This window comes from Drosophila obscura, unplaced genomic scaffold (assembly GCF_018151105.1).
Source record: "Drosophila obscura isolate BZ-5 IFL unplaced genomic scaffold, ASM1815110v1 contig_29, whole genome shotgun sequence".
NCBI lineage: Eukaryota > Metazoa > Arthropoda > Insecta > Diptera > Drosophilidae > Drosophila > Drosophila obscura.
In genome coordinates, this window is record NW_024542816.1 from 579,775 (window position 1) to 600,099 (window position 20,325).

The window sequence follows — 20,325 nt, forward strand, 5'->3', positions numbered from 1 at the left end:
GTTAAAATGCTCTCCAAGGCTCTAGTCCTTCACGCAGATGGCATCGTGGATAGATGGATAGAGCGCTTGGCCTCCGCAATGATCATTGCCGTGTCGTCTTCCATGGTATGGTTTAAGTTCTTCTCTCCAGTGGTGGACAATTCCATTTCGTCGACAATAATACAGCACTGTATTGTTGTATTTTTAGTATTTTCCCAAATATCGATATATTGGATACACTGTTTTATATGCCAATTTAATTTCTGAAACTGAATTCGCTACCGTTTCATCTTCTTTCCCATAGATGTTTACTTTTCTAATATAAAATGTTACAAAATATGAACCATAAATATCAATAAATTGATATTTTCGCAAGGAGATATACCGATATAGATATCGATATAAGTATCGATCCATTGACATTTTGATATATTTTTGACAACCCTACTTATTTTTATGTAATGTCACTTTGTTGTCGTTTGTTACAAGCAAGTTTGTTACGGGCTAGAAACCAAAAAACCAAAGAACCAACAACACTACAATTTGTGCGCTGTGATGTGATAATCAATTGTTAAGAATTATGAATTGTCATCAGATATTGAGCGGCGCCTGCAATGCAGGTGACCGGTGCTTCGCCATTGGCTCCGTGGAAGGCATACCATTTACAGTAAGAGAGAATAGTCAAAGTCTCCCCCCTCTCACAATACTCTGGCCGTTCTATTTATCACGCATCATCTTTTCCATTGTACAACAATTTCACACAAACCCACACACAGACATACAATTGATACACTCGCCCATTTTTGCCCCTAACGCGTTTGACATATTTGCAAGTTCCAATTGGAATGAATGTCTGAGACACCGATCGGAGCGGAGTGGAGCGCCTCTTGGGTCGGTCGCCACATGAGCATGTCCATGTCCCCCCTTAATGTTTATTATTTACATACATATGTATAGGTACATGCCTAATGCACACACAGACGCATATGCCAATGAAATATAAATGCTGTTTTATTGGTTATATGTACATATATGTATGTATAGTATACTATATGAATGTATATTTTGCCACACTTGGTGGTCAATTAAATCAAATGCAAATGATGAGATAGAGAATTTTATTTTCTGTGTGTAAATTCGATAACAACAACAAATTATTAGCGATTGGTTATGCGTGTGTGTAGCGTGGGTGTGTGTGTGTGAGCCAATGCGCGTAAATTGCTTGAGTTGACAAAAAAAAAGACAGCAGCAACAGCAACACAGAGGGAGAGAGAGCCTGGGAGACAGAGAGAGTAAAATATCAATATTTTTTGCCAAATGTTTTTCAATTGGAAATATGTAAAAGTAAACTGCATATTTGCATACTTTGCCAGGCAATAAATTACATTTAAAGGTCAAGTGCTGACACACACACAGAAACGCGCAGAATGCGTAAATATACATATACGTATAAACATATGCGTGCGCGCGCGTATATGTATGTGTGTACCCTTCGATTGGTCAGGTGGCCTTTGATGATGCCCTAATTTTGCAGCTTGCAGCATTACACCACCTCTTACACACGAACATACACACAAACACACAGACAAATTCGCTCGCCCACGCCACAAGGCACAGGGCATTCCCCCACTTACCTTTCAGTGGCATATTCCAATTCCAGTGGTATTCCCTCTTTACCGCAAAATAATGCAAAATATGCTGCTATGGTGGGCGGGCGCCTTATTTTACGCTCCCACTCTCTTTCTCTCTCTCCTGCTACGGAAATCGTCTGACGTCTTCCTCCAATAAGCAATTGAAACCAAAAAAAAAAAAAATCATAAACGGCCATAAAAAATATTGGTATGGTCGTGAGCACGCATTTAAAATGTGATTTAGGTTTCTATATTTTCTATACCCTTATAAGAGGCATTTTGAGTTGCAGTTTTATTTCTAGATACAAATCTCGGGAAAATACATACATATAACCAGAAGATTAACGATCGATCCATTTTCTTTATAGTTAGGTAAGGCTTATCTGTATAACTTTATCTGCCAGAGGCTCGACTGATATCTTGCAGGCTTTCCGATATGGGATCGTACGAAACGATAAAGAACTCTTTATTTCTCTTTACGATCACATTGCGATAGGATCTGATCATAGCGAGGAAGTGGTTGTGGGTGGGAAACGGGACGGGGCGGCACTGCATCGACGTTATTTGTGTATATGTATATTTGCCCAGACGGCAAACTGAAACATAATTAACTGTGGCGCATTCTAATGATCGGAACATCTGCCGCGTGCCTGTCCCTGGGATCTATTTACACACATATTACGAGTATTTTATTTATTTTCTTCTCTGTAATCAGCTTCGCCGCCTCCTCGTTCTCCTTCTCTCCCCCCTCCCTTGGCGATGTTGACATTCCCATGCCCCTCTGTCCCACACACTTATTGCCATCATTTTAGTTTCAGCTTTATTTTATTTTTATAATTTTTGGACGAAATTAACGCAAGAAATTCGTCTGGCGACGGCGCCACACTTTAGTACGCCACTCTGTCTGAAGAAATCCGCAGAAAATGATAGAGGAGAAACGAAAGAATGCGTAAAAGGAGACGTCCGAGCCGGCGAAATATTGTGGCTTAATATAGTATGATCATACTATGATCATATCGATCATAATCGGCAATCGTTAGCACCTATCGCAAAACAGATTTCTTTAAAAAATATTAGAAACAACTCTTCTATGGCAGGTCCAAACCGTAGAGCCCGCTCTGCTACAGAGCCTATGGTTCTCTTCGCTAGATTTCGTTTCTCAACCCACATGTTCCCCTAGACATGGCACTGCCATTATGGGCTTTGTGCCATTCGCAAGGGACAGACTTTAATTTTGATGCTTTACGAACACTGACGACGAACAGCTTACACTCTTATTCTCTTCTTTAGAATTTGTGTCCCTAGTCATGGCATTCTATATGTATAAAATCTTTGATTCAAATTATATGGCAATTATGCAGCGAACCACCAGAGGCCCTCAAGCTGCAGCGCCATCTTCTCTTTAGATCTTTTTTTTGCTTTTATTGTAACTATAGTCATGTCCTTTTCAGTAATTATTGCCGGCTGACTTCTTTTCACACTGACTTTTCGCAACTAAGGGACAGACATTTATCTCTCTCACTACTTTCACTCAGCAACACCCAAGGATCATGTTTGACGTTGGCTTTGATCGACGCGCGGCAACGATCCTCTCTGAGCGAGTCTCGCCATATACCCCGTTTCAATAGTCAGCAGGCGAGGGCAAGAATAACGGACAACCAAATAAAGGAGACAAGATAAGGCTAAGGCACATCAGAGTAGAAAATACGCAGCCAGTAGAAGATAATACACGGAAAATAATCTCACAATCCGATACAAATCTATGAGTAATCGTTGGGAACGGAACCCGTGCCAGATCTTTATCTAGTGACGAATCCAGAGCCAGAGCAGTGGAACGATATAAATTTTATTTAATTTAATTTTATTGAATTACTACGACAATGGAGAGGGAGAGAATAATTAGAGTGTGTGGGAAAACTCGCAATTTAGAGCACTATTTTGCTGGCTTGTTGGAATTCCGTTTTTAAACGATAATGAGCATATCAGCGACAGCTTGGCAAATAAATCAAACACCACACACACACACACACACACACACACACACACATATATATATAAAACAAAAATTAGTTATAACCAGGCACGTTACCAGGTAAAGCCCCTTCGGCAACCCGTGTGGTGGGTTTTGTTGGGTTGGTTTTGGTCTCTTGTCAACCAAAACCATATGACGATGATAAGCCAGCCAGCCAGCCCCGTATGCAGTGGTCGGTTATCACAATGATATAGAAATGTAAAGATTACGCTGCTACTACGAATACACATACACATCCACATGCACGAACACATACACATACACATGCACGAACACATACACATACACATGCACATACATGTGGGTGACCATAACCAATCTTTTGTTTTCGTTACTTTTTAACTTTGTTTTGTTTTTGTTTTTTGTTTTTTGTTTTTTGCAGGCCTACGCCGCCGGCTGCAATGTGGTGATCCTGGCAAGCACCTTCGAGCGTGTCCAAATCATACCGGGCGCCAGTCATGGCTATGTAAAAATATCCGCCCTCGACTGCAGCACCGATACGGGCAAAATAGCGGCCGCCTATGAGAATAAGATATGCATTTTCGAGCCCACGCCGGTGATTGAGTCCAGCAAGCATAATACCCATTTCCTAGACTACAGGTGAGATTATCTAAAGGGGGAGATCTAAAAGGGGCCTGCAGCACAGGCCATTGATCGGGCTGGTCGGCTCTGCGCTTGCCATGAACTATTTTTTCAACCATATTCTGTTTGGACATATCCTTTAGATGGGTGCAAACGGGCTCCTTTACCAGCCACTCGAGTGTGGTGACCCTCTCGTGGAATCTGGAGGGCACGCGCCTCCTCACCGGCGGCACCAACATACAGCTCTGGAAGAGCAAATCGCCCACACACCAGCAGGAGGAGGAGCATACGGGTGAGTCGATTGAATAAGTGAATTAATTCAATTAATTCAATTAAATTAATTAAATGCAATTTCCTTAATGCTGCAGGTGTAAAGTTCGAGATTGGAGAGAGCAAAGAGGTGAAGCAATCGAATCAGGTCGAGGATGTGTCCACGTGGGAGAACATTTGGTCCTGCCAGACGGCCATACCCATTTACCACATGGCATTTAGTCCCGATGGCACACTGTTTGCCACCTGCGGCCGCAACGATCGCTTGGTCAAGATCTGGTACGAGAACAAGCAGGTACTGTTTCCCGCCAAAGGAACCACCCGGCACGCGGATGACCTGAGCAGCAGCACCAGCGGCGGAGGCGGAGGCGGAGTAGGAGGAGCAGGCGCAGGCGCAGGCACAGCAGCCGGATCAGGCGGCGTGAGCGCGGCCATTGGAGAGCTCAATTTCACGTACGTGTACATTGCGCATCCGCGTGCCGTCTCGAACATTGTGTGGCGCAAGACGAGCAAGTATATGCCCAAGGGATCGGTGGCCAATATGCTGGTAACCTCCTGCCTGGACAACATCTGTCGCATCTGGATCGAGACGGTGCTGCCCGACGACGGCATGGTCAACATGACGCAGTTCGATCCGCAGAACTCGCAGAATCCCAAGTTTCGGACGCACCGGCACAAGCATCGGTTCATGCAGCGACTGAAGCACATGAAGACCTGCTTCCACATCCGGCGGCATATGAAGGCGGGTGCGCATGCCGCCCCGGGCGGTCCCGGCGGCATCCTGCCCCCGGCCCACATGGGCGCTGGAGCAATGGGCGCCATGGGCTCGTCGCCGGCTAGTTTCAGCAACTATCTGGGTCCAATACCATCGCTGCCGTCATCGTGCAGCGTTCATGACTTCCATTCGTATGGGTTTCATGGGTCGGGCGTCACGCCCGGCATGCACTTCCATCTGGCGGCTTCCATCAATGCAGAGACGGACATACCGCTGGTGCCATCGATGCAGACCTCGGATCCGGCCAACCAGAACGTCTTCATTCTGCACTGGCTGAACAACAAGGAGATGCATTTCACACTCCAGGCGGAGGCCATACTCCAGGAGCTAACCAAAAAGGTGCTCGATGAGGAGAACGGACATCATGGCCACCACGGTCATGGCCATCACGGACACCACGGCCACTCCGGAGGCGGTGGTGGCGTGGACCTGCCGGACGATGCACCCGGCGGCGGTGGTGGTGGCACCCATGGCTCGCATGCGCACAAGAAGTATCTACGCTCTTCGAAGTCCGTGTCGGTGGACGATAGCGGCGAGGAGTACAGCAAGTATTCGCAGCATACGGCCGGCACTGGGGTGGGCCTCCATCTGAACTCCATGTCCAATACGACGTCACAGAACTCGCTGAACAACGAGCACCAGCAGCAGCAGCAGCATCCCATCACGCAGCTGGTGGACTCGCTGGACAACAAGATCGAATGCCTGCTGAGGGACTGGCACCAGAGTCCCGATCTTCTGTTCGCCATCCATCCGGTGGACGGCAGCTATCTGATCTGGGTGATCGAATGGCTGGACGACTACTATCCGGGCTCGTTTCGGCAGGCGCAGGTGTCCTTTTCGACGCGCATTCCATCGGCCTTCCCGCTGGGCGATGCCATGTCCATGTCCACCACGGTGAGCCTCTTCAACACGGGCACCCATCCGCTGGCCTTTCGGGACATCGCCAACAATGTGCGGAGCAAGGATGAGTTCCACAAGAGCGGCCACGCGGATGATTCGTCGCTGAAGAGCGCCGATCAGCATTCAGGGTTCGAGAAGCACGACGAGGAGCAGGAGGACAACAACAACGAGAATGGTGGAGGTTCAGGTGGTGGTGGTGGTGGTGTTGGCGACGATCCGGAGGCAGACGACAGTGCAGCGGCCAGTGGCGAGGTGGCCAGCAGCTCCCAGGACTCGGCCGGAGCGAGCGGCAGTGGTGTGACCAGTGCCCTGCCCCTCAATGTCTCCCCATCCGTGTCGATGGTCACGAAGCACTCGAACGGCACCCTCAACCTCTGGCAGCTGACCTTCGCCTTCAAGACGAAGTTCACCCAAGTATTAAGCATCGGCCATGTGAGCCGTGCCTCCGGTCATCGTTTCCGTGTGAACGACATCACCTGCCATCCGGTGCTGCCGCTGCTCGTCTCCACATCGCATCACAATCTACCCGACACGGAGGCCAAGTCCCCGATGTCCCCCTTCGAGCAGCCACTGAGTGGCGGTGGCCTCACCATGGGCTCTGGTACGGGTGGCGGCGGTTCGAGTCCGTCTGGATCTGCTGGCGCCACATCGAATGGCAATGGCAATGGCAATGGGAATAGCAATGGCAACGACAAGGATGTCTTTACCCCGACAGGCTTCTGTTCGGAGTTGATTCTGTGGCGCGTGGACTCGGTCGGGCCGCTGTGCCATTCGGGCGGCGTCAGCGAACTGGCGCGCATCAACTCGCCGGAGATATCGGCCTTCAGCAATGTGGCCTGGATACCCACGCTGCTGCCGAGCACCACACTGGGCAGCTACAGCAACTCCCCCAGCGCGTGCTTTGTGGCCAGCGATGGGGAGAATCTGCGCGTGTATCAGGCGGTGATTGACGCCCGGACACTGCTGGCGGAGATCTCCTGTTCGGAGAATCTCAATACGCTGCACAAGTCGCATTCGCTCTCGTCGATGATCTCAAATGCCTCCTCCACGATGAAGGCCCAACGATCGGCGCTGCACGACAAGCTGAAGGTCGTCTCCCAGCAGTCGACAGCGCGTCCGGGCTGCATCCTGCAGCTGGACGCCATATCGGATGCCAAGCACGACTGGCAGAACACACAGTTCCTGCACGTGTTCCAGGCCCAGCTGATAACCGGGGGCCAGCGCGCCAGCAGCAGCTCGGCGGCAATGGATGCCCACGACCTGGAGGAGCCGCGCTACAATCCCTTCCTCGAGTCGGACATGGACGCCATTGTGGACCTGCAGAGGAATGCCGACTTCGAGGAGCCCTTCTACATTGTGAACATCGAGAAGACGCTGCGCGGCAGCACCATCCACATGTGGCGGATCGTTATAAGCTCCAAGCAGCAGAACTCCTTCCTCTCCGAGACGGCCATGTATGTGCCGGATAGCAACCTCACCCAGGAGGAGCCCGATGATAACCCCAATCCGAATGCGAATGCCAATCCGAATCCGAATCCGAATCCCCGTCGCATGTCCCAGGGGGCGGAGACGCTCACCGGCGCGGAGCACTTTGGCTCGCATGTGGAGGCGCCGCACATCTCCATTACGACGAAGAAGGTGTGCACCCAGGAGCTGCCGCTGCCCGAGGGCGTCGACGTGATACATGCCTCCCCGGCAGCGGGCCACCTGAGCAGCTCCAGCATTTATCCGGCCTGCTTCGCGCCCTACATCATTGTGACCGCCTGCTCGGACTCGGTGTCGCGCTTCTGGAAGTGCGAACCCATCGAGAATGCGCCCACAGATGCGAGTGGCAATGTCAATGGCGATGCCTACCACTGGTCCGAGTGGAAGATGTTCAGCCGCATCCAGCAGTCGGCCATCGAGATACCGGGCCAGCCGCTGAACATTAGCGCCGCGTACAGCGGCCGCATTGCGTGCGCCTACAAGTACGGCAAGAGCTTCACGCGCCCCAACAAGGGGGATCCGGACTCGCGGTACGTGAACCTCTGCGTGGCCATCTACGAGTGCGAGAGCTCTGGCGGCAGCGAGTGGGTGCTGGAGGACACCATACACCTCAAGAATGTCCATTTGCCGCGGATCAACATTGGGCATGGCATCGACCTGAGCTACCTGCACGACAGCCGCCTGCTGGCCAAGAAGCAGCGCCTCAACCAGGTGCTGCACACGTTCCAGGCCCACGACGACAGTCGATCGCCCAGGAGCGGCGAGACGACACCCGAGCTGGCTGTCAGCGTTAATCGGCAGCCATCGGTGGCCGCCTCGGGCCTCCTCACCGTCCCCAGCTTCAGTACGCTGCAATCGTTGCGGAAGAGCATCGCCGAAAACGGCAACACCTGTCCGCTCACCCAGAAGCATCTGGTGCAGCTCGACTGGGTGTCCAAGGAGGATGGCTCGCACATCCTCACAGTGGCCGTCGGCAGCAAGATTCTGCTGTACACGCCCGTCAGCTCGGACATTGCCCAGGCGAACATCAAGGCCATGAAGGAGTCGCGGTCCGTGAATCGGCCCATCCTGCGGAAGGCCTCGTCGCTGGCCCAGCCCAATTTCGTGGACGAGATCCGGTGGATGAAGCTGCGCCAGATTGACCTGCAGACGGCGGACGGACTGCCGCCGCTGCCCATGCAGATATCGTGGGTGCGCGACGGCATACTGGTGGTGGCCATGGACTCGGAAATGCACGTCTACTCGCAGTGGAAGCCGCACTACACCACCCTCATGGTGGGCGGTGGCGCTGCGAATGGGGGCAGCGAGGATGTGCCCGATACGCGCAATCTGCGCGACGAGGATCTGCGCAGCTTGGCCAATGAGTCGACGCAGCTGCGGCTCAAGAATGTCGCCTCCATGCCGCTGATCAGCAAAGTGAGCACCGCCAATCTGCAGCTGCTGTCGCACGACAAAAAGCGCCGTCTGGCCAATACCAGTATGGCCAACGTGAATGGCGGAGGCGGTGGCGGAGGCGGAGGAGGGGGAGCGGTAGCCACTACCGTGGGCAGTGCGCCCAACGATAGGGACACGGGCAGCGACGATTATATGACAGACTTTGGTCTGTTCCAGGCCTCGCGCATTGCCTGCCCCGTGCTGCCGCAGTACCATCCCAAGCAGCTGATGGAGCTGCTCAACTGCGGCAAGATACGCTGGGTGAAGGCCATACTGGCCCATCTGGTGCGCTGCATGAGCGGCGGATCGAACGGCGGCTCGTGCGGCGCCACCCAGGACGAAGGACGGCTATGCCCGACAGCGCAGCTGGTCCCGCTCCCGCACCCTCAGCATCAGCTACAATGCGGCGGACAGCAACAACATTCAGGCGGAGCACCGCGGCAGCACCACCCAGATACCGGAGGAGCTGATGCTCGACTATGCGGAGATCAATTCCATTCCGCCGCTGCCCCTGTGGGTGCTGCTCAATGCGGACAGGGAGACGCCGGGCTGCCAGGGCGGCGCCAACTCCGGGGAGAACGACAAGGACTACGATGAGCTCTTTGACATGCACAACTCGGAGGACAATCTCGACGAGCTGCTCTCGGAGGGGGAGCAGGGCAAACGGCACGAGCGCCGCCTCTCGCTGCCCGAGAAGCAGTCCATCTCGCACTTTGGGCCACGCCAGGGGCAGCTGCTGTCGCGCCTGCTCACGCACACCCATCTGCCGGGACTGTCGTCGCTGGATCAGATGCATCTGCTGGCCCTCGCCGACACGGTGGCCACCTGCAATACGGACTTCTCGGACAAGTTTGCCGCCGACATGGGCAAGAACACAGCGAATGCCGGTGGCCCCAAGGAGGGGGCCACCCCGACGGAGTCGCTGGACGATTGCGGCCTGCGCTTCCTGCTGGCCATGAAACACTTTACGTATCTGCTGCGCTGCCTGCCACTGCAGCAGCGGGCCCAGTTCCAGCGGCAGGGCGTGGGCACCTCGAACATTGTGTGGGCCTACCACTCGGAGAGCGAGGAGGAGCTGCTCAACCTGATACCCAGCTACACGAAGGGCGACCTGCGCTGGGCCACGCTGCGGGACCTGGGCATGGGCTACTGGCTGAAGAACATCAACACGCTGCGGCGGTGCGTGGAGCGGCTGGCCAAGTGCGCCTACCAGCAGAAGCAGGACCCCCTGGACGCGGCCATCTACTATCTGGCCATGAAGAAAAAGTCCCTGGTGTGGGGCCTCTTCCGCTCGATGCGCGACGAAAAGATGACGGCCTTCTTTGGCAATAACTTTGCCGAGGATCGCTGGCGCAAGGCCGCCCTCAAGAATGCGTTCGTGCTGCTGGGCAAGCAGCGGTTCGAGCACGCGGTGGCCTTCTTCCTGCTGGCCAACTCCCTCAACGACGCCATCGAGGTGTGCATGAACAAGCTGGAGGACTTTCAGCTGGCGCTCATCATCGCCCGTCTGTACGAGGGCGACGCCGAGGGCTGCTACTACCACAAGCTGCTGCACGAGCATGTGCTGGGCACCGATCCGGAGACGGGACGCTGCGACATACCGCGCGCCCATCCGGATCCGTTCTTGCGCTCGATGACCTACTGGACCCTCAAGAAGTACCAGGAGAGCCTCAACACCCTGCTGCTGACGGGCGGGGTGGGCAGCCTGCACAGCAGCTACCGGGAGGAGGATCTGCTGCGCCCCGAGCCGCAGGCCACCAACCCGAATGTCTTCAATTTCTACATCTATCTGCGCACCCATCCGCTGCTGATACGCCAGAACATTGCGCTGTCCGCCCAGGAAAAGCGCATCGCCCACGTGGGCCTGTCGGGCTTCAACTACGAGACAGCTGGCTTGGGCTCGGGCTCGGGCACGGGCACGGGAGGAGCCGTCTGCGACAAGCAACTACAGCTGGAGGACTCCATAACGCCCATCGAGCGGCAACTGTACTTCACCACCGCCCACGGGCACTTCAAGAGCGGCTGCCCGGCCCTGGCCCTCGAGGTGCTCAACAAGCTGCCGATGAAGATCAGCGAGGATCCCTCCTCATCGGGCAGCAGTGTGGCCGGCAGCCAGGCGGCGGCCACCAGTCAGCAGATCAACAAGGAGGAGCTCATCAACTCGGGCATAATGGATGAGTGGGGAGCGGCCACAGCCGCAGCTCCAGTCACCGCGGACGCCTTCGATTGGGGTGCACCGGCAGGTGGCAGCGAAGCGGAGGCCAAATTCGAGATCAAATGGGATGACGATGAGGAGGATGCCGATGCCGATGCCGATGGCGGTCCCATAGATGATGATGATGAGCCCGCGGTGGCCACACCCCAACCTCCAATGGGGGCGGCTGGTGCTGCTGGGGTACGATCCACGGGGGATGGCCACAAAATGGACATCATGGCCCAGCAGCTAAAGTTCGTGGCCTGCCTGAAGATCCTCATGGAGGAGCTCTCGACACTGGCCACCGGCTTCGAGGTGGATGGCGGCCAGCTGCGCTACCAGCTGTACATGTGGCTGGAGCGGGAGGTGGAGGCCCTCAAGCAGCTGTGCAACTACTGCAGCTCCGAGCAGCAGCAGGCGAACGAGGGCGGCGGCGACTCGGATGCCAAGGACGACAAGGATATGAATGCCAGCATCTGTCCGAGCACAGAGCGGCCCACGCTCCACGAGATCCTCATGCAGGACAAGCAGGACTTCGAGGCGAAGGTGCTGCGAGCGGCCAAGCGCAAGCGCTGGCTCAAGGCCAACGAGACGCTGCTGCGCACCCTCCTCAGCTACTGCTCGCTCCACGGGGCCAGCGGCGGGGGACTCGCCTCGGTGCGGATGGAGCTGGTGCTGCTGCTGCAGGAGCTGCAGCAGGAGAAGACGCAACAGCAGCTGCTCAGTCCGCTGCCCTTCCCCACCACCCTGCCGCTGCTGAGCGCCTGTGTGGCCGGCAACAAAACTGTGATTGCCGATCCCATTAAATACCTGCAATCGCAGACGGTGGACATGCTGCAGAGCATCGTCAAGGTGCTGCCGTTCCCCGGCATCGAGACGAGCGCCATCAGCGAGATATTTGTGCTGCGCGACCTCGCGGTGGCCCTCTCCTCGTGCATCTACCAGTCGCTCTGCGACTCGGAGAGTTTTGTGGTCAACAATTCGGCCTTCAACGGCTACCCCAGTCCCGGCATGGAGAACATTGCCAAGATCAACTCGTCGTTCGAGTGCTCCTATTTGGTGGGCAGCCGGAATGCCTACGGACGGAGGCGCAAGTACTCGACGGACGAGCCGGCGGGCATCTGTACGACGCCATCCAAGTGGCCGGGCGTCACCAATCTGCGCGCGCTGCTGGCCCGCGAGAAGGACGAGGATGTGCCCAAGCTGAATGTCCTGCTGCTCGAGTCCTTTGTGGCCACATACATGGCGCTGTTCGTCTACTCGCTGTCCACCTGCGACAGTCGGCTGCTGTATCGTCTGAGTGGCCAGTGCTTCAACAACGACACCTGGTCGACGATCTTTGGCGGCGGCATGAAGAAGCTGCTGATTAAGCCCGCTTCGGTTCAAGCTCAGAGCCAGCAACAGCCAGCAGCAGTAGCCGCAGCAGCAGGAGGAGCAGCAGGTTCCACTTCGGATGATCCAACGGCCGATGAGAATAGCGTATGGAATACGGTGACGTCCATCACGAAGCAGCGTATGAAGCTGAACATGAAGATCCTGGGCAGCTTTAGCCAGAACAGCACCTCGAACAACATGAAGGAGGACAAGCCCACATACCGGGAGCAGTTTATGCCACCAGAGACCTCGATGTTGTCCTATTTCCTGACCAAACCGCCGGCAGGTACAACCGGTAAGTGGAATCTCTGTCTCTCTCTCTCTCTCTCTCTCTCTCTCCTTTCGCATTTCTCTGATTTCTTGGGTTAAATCTCTCTCTGTCTCTCCTTCACTGCAGAATGCGATGATTACGATACGGACGACTCGCACGAGTCGGAGAACGAGGAGGAGGAGGAGGACGACGATGATGTGAATGTGAATGTGAATGTGAGTCGCACCCATTTGAAGGCCAAAGACAATACGGAGCACACCAATCCCACATCGTACTCGTGGAGCATTCTGCGCCTGGCCCTCATCAAGATCAGCACCCACAAGATCCAGGAGCTGGTGAAGGTGGCAGGAATCGAGCTGCAGGGTAGTTGTACCACCATCCATCCATCCGACCATTCATCGCCCAATAATCCATCACTAAATGTCTGTCTGTCTCTGTAGATCTTCCCGTGATCAGTCCCCTGTCGCACGAGGTGCTGCGCACCCTCAACCGCTGGCAGGAGTTTGCATTGAGTGACCTGATAGCCCGCGGCCCACCCACACGGCAGTATATTCCGGGCTGCTTTGCAGAGAGCGGCATCAATGGGCTGGCCATCCACAAGTATCGATCGCTGCTGAACAAGGACAACACACCGTTTGTGTCGGGCTCCTCGGCGGGACCCATCCGACGGCTGTGGAATTTTCTGGTGCGCCAGGAGCCCGCCCAGGAGGTGTTCATCAAGAGCATCTTCGGCAAGAATATGGAGGGGCATCATCACCATCAACACACGCGCGGCTCCCAGCACGACAATGAGACGGATGAAGGTGAGTGGTGAAGGAATAAGAAACAAATAAAGGGAAACCCTGAGTGACATGTGACCCCCCTTGCAGGTCAATCGCATTCAACCAGCGAGAATACGGACCACATACGCATCATACACAAGGATCACGAATCGATATTGTCCTTCTGCTTGAAGAACAACAGCTCGTCGATGATCGCCTTCTCCAATCCGCGCGAAATCCAGGAGTTTGACATCTCGCTGCTGCTGGAGTCGCCCAATTGGTATGAGGATGAGTGCGACTACGATATGATGAATCTGTCCAAGGATGCGGACACCAACAGTTCCGCCTTCCTCATCATACAATCACAAGAGCAGTATGTACCCCCCCCCATCCCACCATCTGCCCTCCATCATTTTACTTACACTACTCTTCACACTCGATCACACTCTGCAGGAATCAATTTGGAGGCAGCAATAATCCAAATGAAAGCAATTCCAGTACACAGAGCGCCTCGCAGTCGGGACGCGGCACATCCATGGTGAGTTGAGTGGAGGCAGAGCACGAGAACGAGCTGGAACTCTCTTGTTTGTTGCAGGTGCAGCGCCACAAGGTGGACAATGTGAAGCGCATGAGTGCTCATCCGTTGATGCCCCTCTATCTGACTGGCGGACAGGATGGCTCTGTGCAGATCTGGGAATGGGGACACCAGCAGCCAGTTTGCTCGCCGCGCACCTCTGGCACATTTGCGAAGGTCACACGCTGTCGCTTCTCCGAGCAGGGCAACAAGTTCGGCATCGGCGACGGTGATGGCAACCTGAGCCTCTGGCAGGCAGGCATCGCCTCACAGAACAATCGTTCGTTTATTGTGAGTGGGAAATGCTGCTAAAACGAAACCAATTTATGATTAAATTTCCCCTTTCTCTCTCCCTCTCTCCCTCTCGATTGACAGAGCTATCAGTGCCACAATAAGACGCTTTCCGATTTTGTATTCCTTGGTTCTTGCAGTCTACTGGCCAGCGGTGGGTTTCCTCACGGACTGACTACCACAAGGACTACCGCCTCTACTAATACTCTCATTAATTTCCCTTTTAGCTGGTCAAAGTTCCGAGAATAAGAACATCAACATTTGGGACACTCTGCTGCCCCACAAAAAGTCGTGTGTGTCAGGTATGCGATAATGCTGCTGCCCCCTTGCTATTATTTGCTGTTATTTACTGTTTGCATTACACTTGTTCCCACTCAGCATTCACCTGCCACGATCAGGGTTCGTCCTGTCTGGTGTTTGCACCACAGCATCAAGTGCTCATCTCGTGCGGCAAGCGCGGCGATGTATGCGTCTTCGATGTGAGACAGCGCACGCTGCGACATCGCTATCAGGTATGGGCGGGATCGGTAACGGTATCTTTGCAGGAATAGTTCCTTAAATGTTTTCCCTTTTTTACAGGCACACGACAGCACCATCAAGTGTATTGCTTTGGATCCCCATGAGGAGTTCTTTGTCACTGGCTCCGTTGAGGGTGACATTAAGGTACAGTGATAGCTCATAATCAATACCGGATCGGAGCAATAATTTATTTACTTATATTTGTATTTGTGTTTGTGTTGCAGATATGGGACATGAATCAGTTCATGCTGATCAATACGTTCCCCCATGAGCATGCCAAGAATGGTTTCTTCAAGCATACCGGCCAGGGTGTCAGTCAGGTGACTGTCGATCCCTTTGGGCGACTCTTCTCGTGTGGATCCGATGGCTGCATGAAGGTTCGCCTGCTGGTCGAGAAGGATAATATTGTGCACTCTCTGTATTGAGAAACTGCAAGGCTACGAAACTACAAAACCACAAAACTACAAAACAAACAAAGAAACAAACAAAAACTACATATATGTATTCTATGCGTGTTCTATATGTATTTGTGTATATCTCGTGTACATTTCTACTACGCTCCTACGCTACGCTCCTCTTTGTGTGTGTGTCCGTAACCGTAACAGTAATCGTAACCGTGACCGTATCCGTATCCGTTTCCCATTATCCATAATCGATAATCCGTTTCCGTCTTCTCTCGTCTCTTGTCTGTTGTTAGTGTTTTATGGCGCGCCTCCTGATGAGTGTCCTAATTGTTGTATTCTTTGTTAAAACGTTGATTATATGATAACATTATGATTGTATTTGAATTTTTCCTACACATTATGTATATTATTATTATTATTATTACCAACTACTATAACTATTATTATTATTATTATTATTGTATTCCATATATATTTTTTTTTCCTGTTTTGTCTATTTAAAATCTAAAAAAAACAAACAAAACAAAAAAAAAACAAATTGTTTGTCGAATTTTATGCAAATTCGTTTCAATGTTCGATGAGTATTTCCTAAACAGACTATAAACTATACAGATATACACTATATACTATACTATACTATACTATATATATATGTGGGTATATATGTATACAGATATATATTATACATACATACATCTATTATATTATATTATATGCTTTAAATCAATTATTAATTATTATTATACATATATACGATATACAAGACATTCGACAGTATGGTAATTGATATGCTTACGAATATATATTACGATCTATGTATGTCTCTTTTTGTGTTGAGCTTTGTGCAAAATTTGTCTGTTGTTGAAAATCAATCAAGATATACTTACTACATATATACTTATGCTATATACCATAATATATGTGTATGTATGTATACCTAAAACAAATCTAAATAAAATAAACTTAAAAAAAAACTAAATAAAGTGCAAATTAAATACAAAAAAAAATACGTTTAGTCTTCTTTGTGCTAGTACTGCGTCCGCGTATCAAAAGGTTAAAATATAAATATATATATTTAATATTTGGATAATGCTTTAAAGCACACTATAGGCCGTTTCCAGCTGTGCCTCTGTTAACCCAAATCCAAGTCCAAGCCCTACCCTATCCGAACCGATCCACCATCGATCAGATCTCTGTAGCTGTGAGGGTTTCCCGAAGACTCATGACTTAATACTTTATGTGACTGGCCATGGATACCTGCTGCAACCTCTTTGATTCATTAAATCACAACTTCGATTTTTATATGCCTTTTAGATATTGTTTCTCAACAGATTTAGATCGATCCCAGCCTGAACCAATGGGAATATTTCGCAACAGCAATTATGATGACACCCAACAGCCGGTCTCAGATGGTTTCAGTTCGTTCCAGATGGTCATCAAAGCAGCTCATAGCTCATAGCTATGGTCAGATCTTCTACAGTTTTACTGGCAGCCATTACTTAGCATAAAAATGGATTCTAAAACCTCGACAGGATGTTACAATTATGATAGCCCAAAGCAGCAGCAGCAGCCGCAGCCGCAGCATACACCCACCTTAAATGCAAATATTTTACGAGTGGATACAGACATACATATGCATGTATGCATGTAGGTATACATATGTACATATATATACCATAAGCGGATGGATCATTGAGTTTTGTTTCATTTCCGTTTGCCATTGAAAAGTGTTTTTCTTATTTCGTTTTTATTATTTTTCTTTGTGTGTTTGGTTTTGTTGTTGTTGTTGTTTTTTTTTCTTTGTTAGACAATCAAACAAATTAGACGCTATGCCTTATATGGGCCTTTAATAATAAAACTAGGCAAAAAAAAAGCAAAAAAAAAAGTTCATAAAAGACAGAGGGAGAGAGAAAGATAGAGACAGGAGAGAGAATAGAAATACAAACAAGATGGAAGATGGTAGCCAAAAGTGGAATTAATATGTATCGAACGGAAACGTTGGGGCATGGCATCGGCATCCGTTAAAGATATATATATATTATAGCTTCAATATATGCATATGGTAAATGGTATATGGTATATAGAGTAGGGTAAAGGGTAAAAATTAAAGTTCAAATTGAAAACTGAAAACTAAAAACTTTAAACTTTAAACTATAAACTGAAACCATGATGAATCGCATAGAAATGTTTTGTCGTCGTCAAAAGGGGCCGCCCGGGGACATCTGCTTATCTAGCCGGTAATGGTATTGGTATTGGTATTGGTATTGGCATCGCTGGGGATCGTATCGATTCATGACCTCGGTGGCTTAATTAGCTTACTGGTGGGTGGAGGCAATTTGCAGAAGCCAGCCGCATCGAATACGGGCAACAGTTCGCGCACACGCCCCGGTATCGAGCCATCGAGCATTCTTACACCGAAAACAAAAACAGAAAGCAGAAAACAAAAACAGAAAACAAAAAACAGACACAGATGAATGAGCTTTCTAGGCGAATGATCATGGGTGGAGGCGACCCTACCTCCGCTTGTAGTCAATCCTGGCGCCCTTCAGTGAGATATTGGCCTCAGTGGGAAAGAACGTGGCATCGTAGAAGTTGAGGCCATTCTGCAGCAGGATATTGTATTCGTCCATCGAGGCCAGTGTGATCCGTATGACGGCCGGCGGTAGCTCTCGGCGCTCTGGGCGCTCGGCCTTATCGATCGCATCGCCCACAACGGAGCCGCTCAGGCTGCCAAGTATCTTCGAGCCGCCTACGAGATAGATCATTAATGGGGGAAGAATTTCGAGCGCCGATTAGGAATGGGGGGAATGGGGGGAATGGAGGATGGGGCAGGATGGGAATGAATTTCGTTCGAATTTATTCGAGTGGTTTTTTTTTTGGTTACCAATTTTGGAGAGTACATTACTTCGGAGGGCAGCAGCTCTGCGTAGTGTCTGCTCACCTTCCGCACCCTTCTCCGCACTGGCGGCAGCGGCGGCTGCGGCTGCGGCGGACGAGGAGGCATTGGAGTTGACATTGCTGCTGCTGCTGCTGCTGGATGGGCTCGAGTAGATGTGCAGGCGCACCACCTCGACCACCGAATCGAACTTGTACATGGCATGACGGACATCCTCGACGGGCAGATCCTCCGGCACATCCAGTACATAGAGCGTGAAGGTCTTGCGCGGCCGACATGGTATGGCAATCTAAATGTGGGCGGGCAAATAAAGGAAGGAAACGGAAACGAATCGGCTTCAGGCTCATTACATTATTCACACACAAAGATTTGGGGGGGGCTATGCTGTGTCGTGTTTTTTTTTGGGGGGGGTGGGGGGTAAACACTAATTTCGATTGGAGATTTTATTTCTCTTTTCGTTGATTTTTCCAACCCATCAATACTCACGCTGCGCGAGAACGATTGCTGCAAAAATGTTGGAAATGGAAAATTTGCATTTTTCACTTGTCTGATGGAGATGGAAATGGAAGTGGAAGTGGAAGTGGAAATGGAAATGGAGGAGGGATGGTATCTTTTTTGGGGTGAGGAGAGAGGGAGAGAGAGAGAGGGAGAGAGAGAGAGAGAGTTGTGTTGACTTGGCTCACCTTGCGATAGAAGCGCGCTCCGGTGACCTTGTGGAAGCCCTTCTTGAACACCGCCTGGTAGTCATCTGGATGTGAGAATTTAAATAGAATTCCTGTAGCGGTTTTCGTCAGGCTGAAGCATCCCTTGAAGCTCATCTTCTCACAGATGAGAGCAGCCCGTTCCATGGATAGTTCATAGGAGGGTGTCAGTAGGAAGGCGCCTGTAAGTACGATGGGTACGATCGGTGTTAAGAGGGTTACATGCGCATCATGGTGTGGTGTGGTGTGTTGGGGGATTAGGATTCGTTTCTCACAAAAAAAAACAGATGAACAGATCATCCTCATGCACAAAACAAAACAAAAAGCAGAAAAACAGAACAAAAAAAACCATAGAAAATAAATCCAAAATGGGATGGAATGAAAGGGGGAATCCACCTTTGGTCAGAAAATTATCTGGCGATGAGACCTCAGAGTCCGAATCATCCTCCCGCTTGTCGGTCCATTTTGGCTCCGAGGAGAGCTTGTGGGCGGCCAGCTTGGTGACGATGCCCGTAGGACGCTGCCGCGGATACTCATTCTTTTCGCACTCCAAGTCCGATGTGTTCCCAATGTTCCCAAAAGACATATTGAAGACCGACTGCGACTACGATTGGCGATTAGCGATTACGATTAGCGATAGGGACGGGACGGCAGGGCAGCAGCGACAGGCGACAGACGGTAATTTGGAGACAACTGAAATGTTGCAGAGCTTCCCAAGCGCTTTTATATGCTTCGATGGGCCCGCCGGTCGCCGGATCTTGACTCGCATCGCATCGCATCTTTGGCTTCTAGGTTTGGGCTTTTGTTTGATCAGCGAAATGAAAGTCCCATACACAGACACGCAGCCATGTGTATATGTGTGTGTGTGTGTATGGGCGTTATGCGATCACATCGGATGTATCGTCTCTCAAATTGGAAGTTGGTCTTACAATTAGAGGGAGCGACAGAACGAACACATTATTGTCTGTTATTGATCCTCTCCATCTCTCTCTCTCTCTCTCTGTCGCTCTTCTGGTGGGCGATGCTATGCGTTGAGGTTCGGTTTTGGGTTTGGGTTTTGGGATCGTTTTGGTACGGTTCGGATCGGATCGGATCGTATCTGGCCCAACGATTTGCAGGTTGACGCCATCGTCAAGATCACACACTGCGGCGCCAACTGTTGCGTAAAATTCAAGAACATGGCTGCGGCTGCCACCTCCCCGTCCACCCAACCCACCTAAAATGGTGCCAAATTATATAACGACTCAAAACG

The 20,325-nt window shown here is 51.1% G+C and overlaps 2 protein-coding genes across 5 annotated transcripts; one reads left to right on the forward strand and one right to left on the reverse strand.

The window, feature by feature from the left end:
• The first annotated feature begins 445 nt into the window (after window positions 1-445).
• On the forward strand, window positions 446-15,924 carry LOC111069296 (dmX-like protein 2). Its single transcript, XM_041594489.1, is given in 16 exon segments — window positions 446-646; window positions 4,025-4,242; window positions 4,368-4,516; window positions 4,593-6,795; window positions 6,850-9,430; window positions 9,432-12,951; window positions 13,054-13,290; window positions 13,368-13,730; window positions 13,797-14,061; window positions 14,142-14,226; window positions 14,284-14,553; window positions 14,638-14,707; window positions 14,781-14,855; window positions 14,932-15,065; window positions 15,133-15,216; window positions 15,297-15,924. Coding segments are annotated over 16 exon segments (10,542 nt in total). The 5' UTR covers window positions 446-559; the 3' UTR covers window positions 15,498-15,924.
• A 1,806-nt stretch (window positions 15,925-17,730) lies between these two features.
• LOC111069332 lies at window positions 17,731-19,780 on the reverse strand. 4 transcript variants are annotated; one of them, XM_022359353.2, is made up of 6 exons: window positions 19,470-19,780; window positions 19,056-19,255; window positions 18,859-18,876; window positions 18,418-18,661; window positions 17,994-18,225; window positions 17,731-17,884 (listed from the first exon to the last, which is right to left on the reverse strand). In XM_022359353.2, the coding sequence occupies exons 1-6, from the start codon at window positions 19,657-19,659 to the stop codon at window positions 17,767-17,769; spliced, it is 1,002 nt and encodes a 333-aa protein (XP_022215045.2). In that variant the 5' UTR covers window positions 19,660-19,780; the 3' UTR covers window positions 17,731-17,766. The 4 variants fall into 4 exon arrangements, with proteins under 4 accessions (XP_022215045.2, XP_022215043.2, XP_022215046.2 ...); XM_022359351.2 differs by having other exon boundaries at window positions 18,382-18,661; XM_022359354.2 differs by lacking the exon at window positions 18,859-18,876 and having other exon boundaries at window positions 19,470-19,779.
• Between the last annotated feature and the right edge of the window lie 545 nt (window positions 19,781-20,325).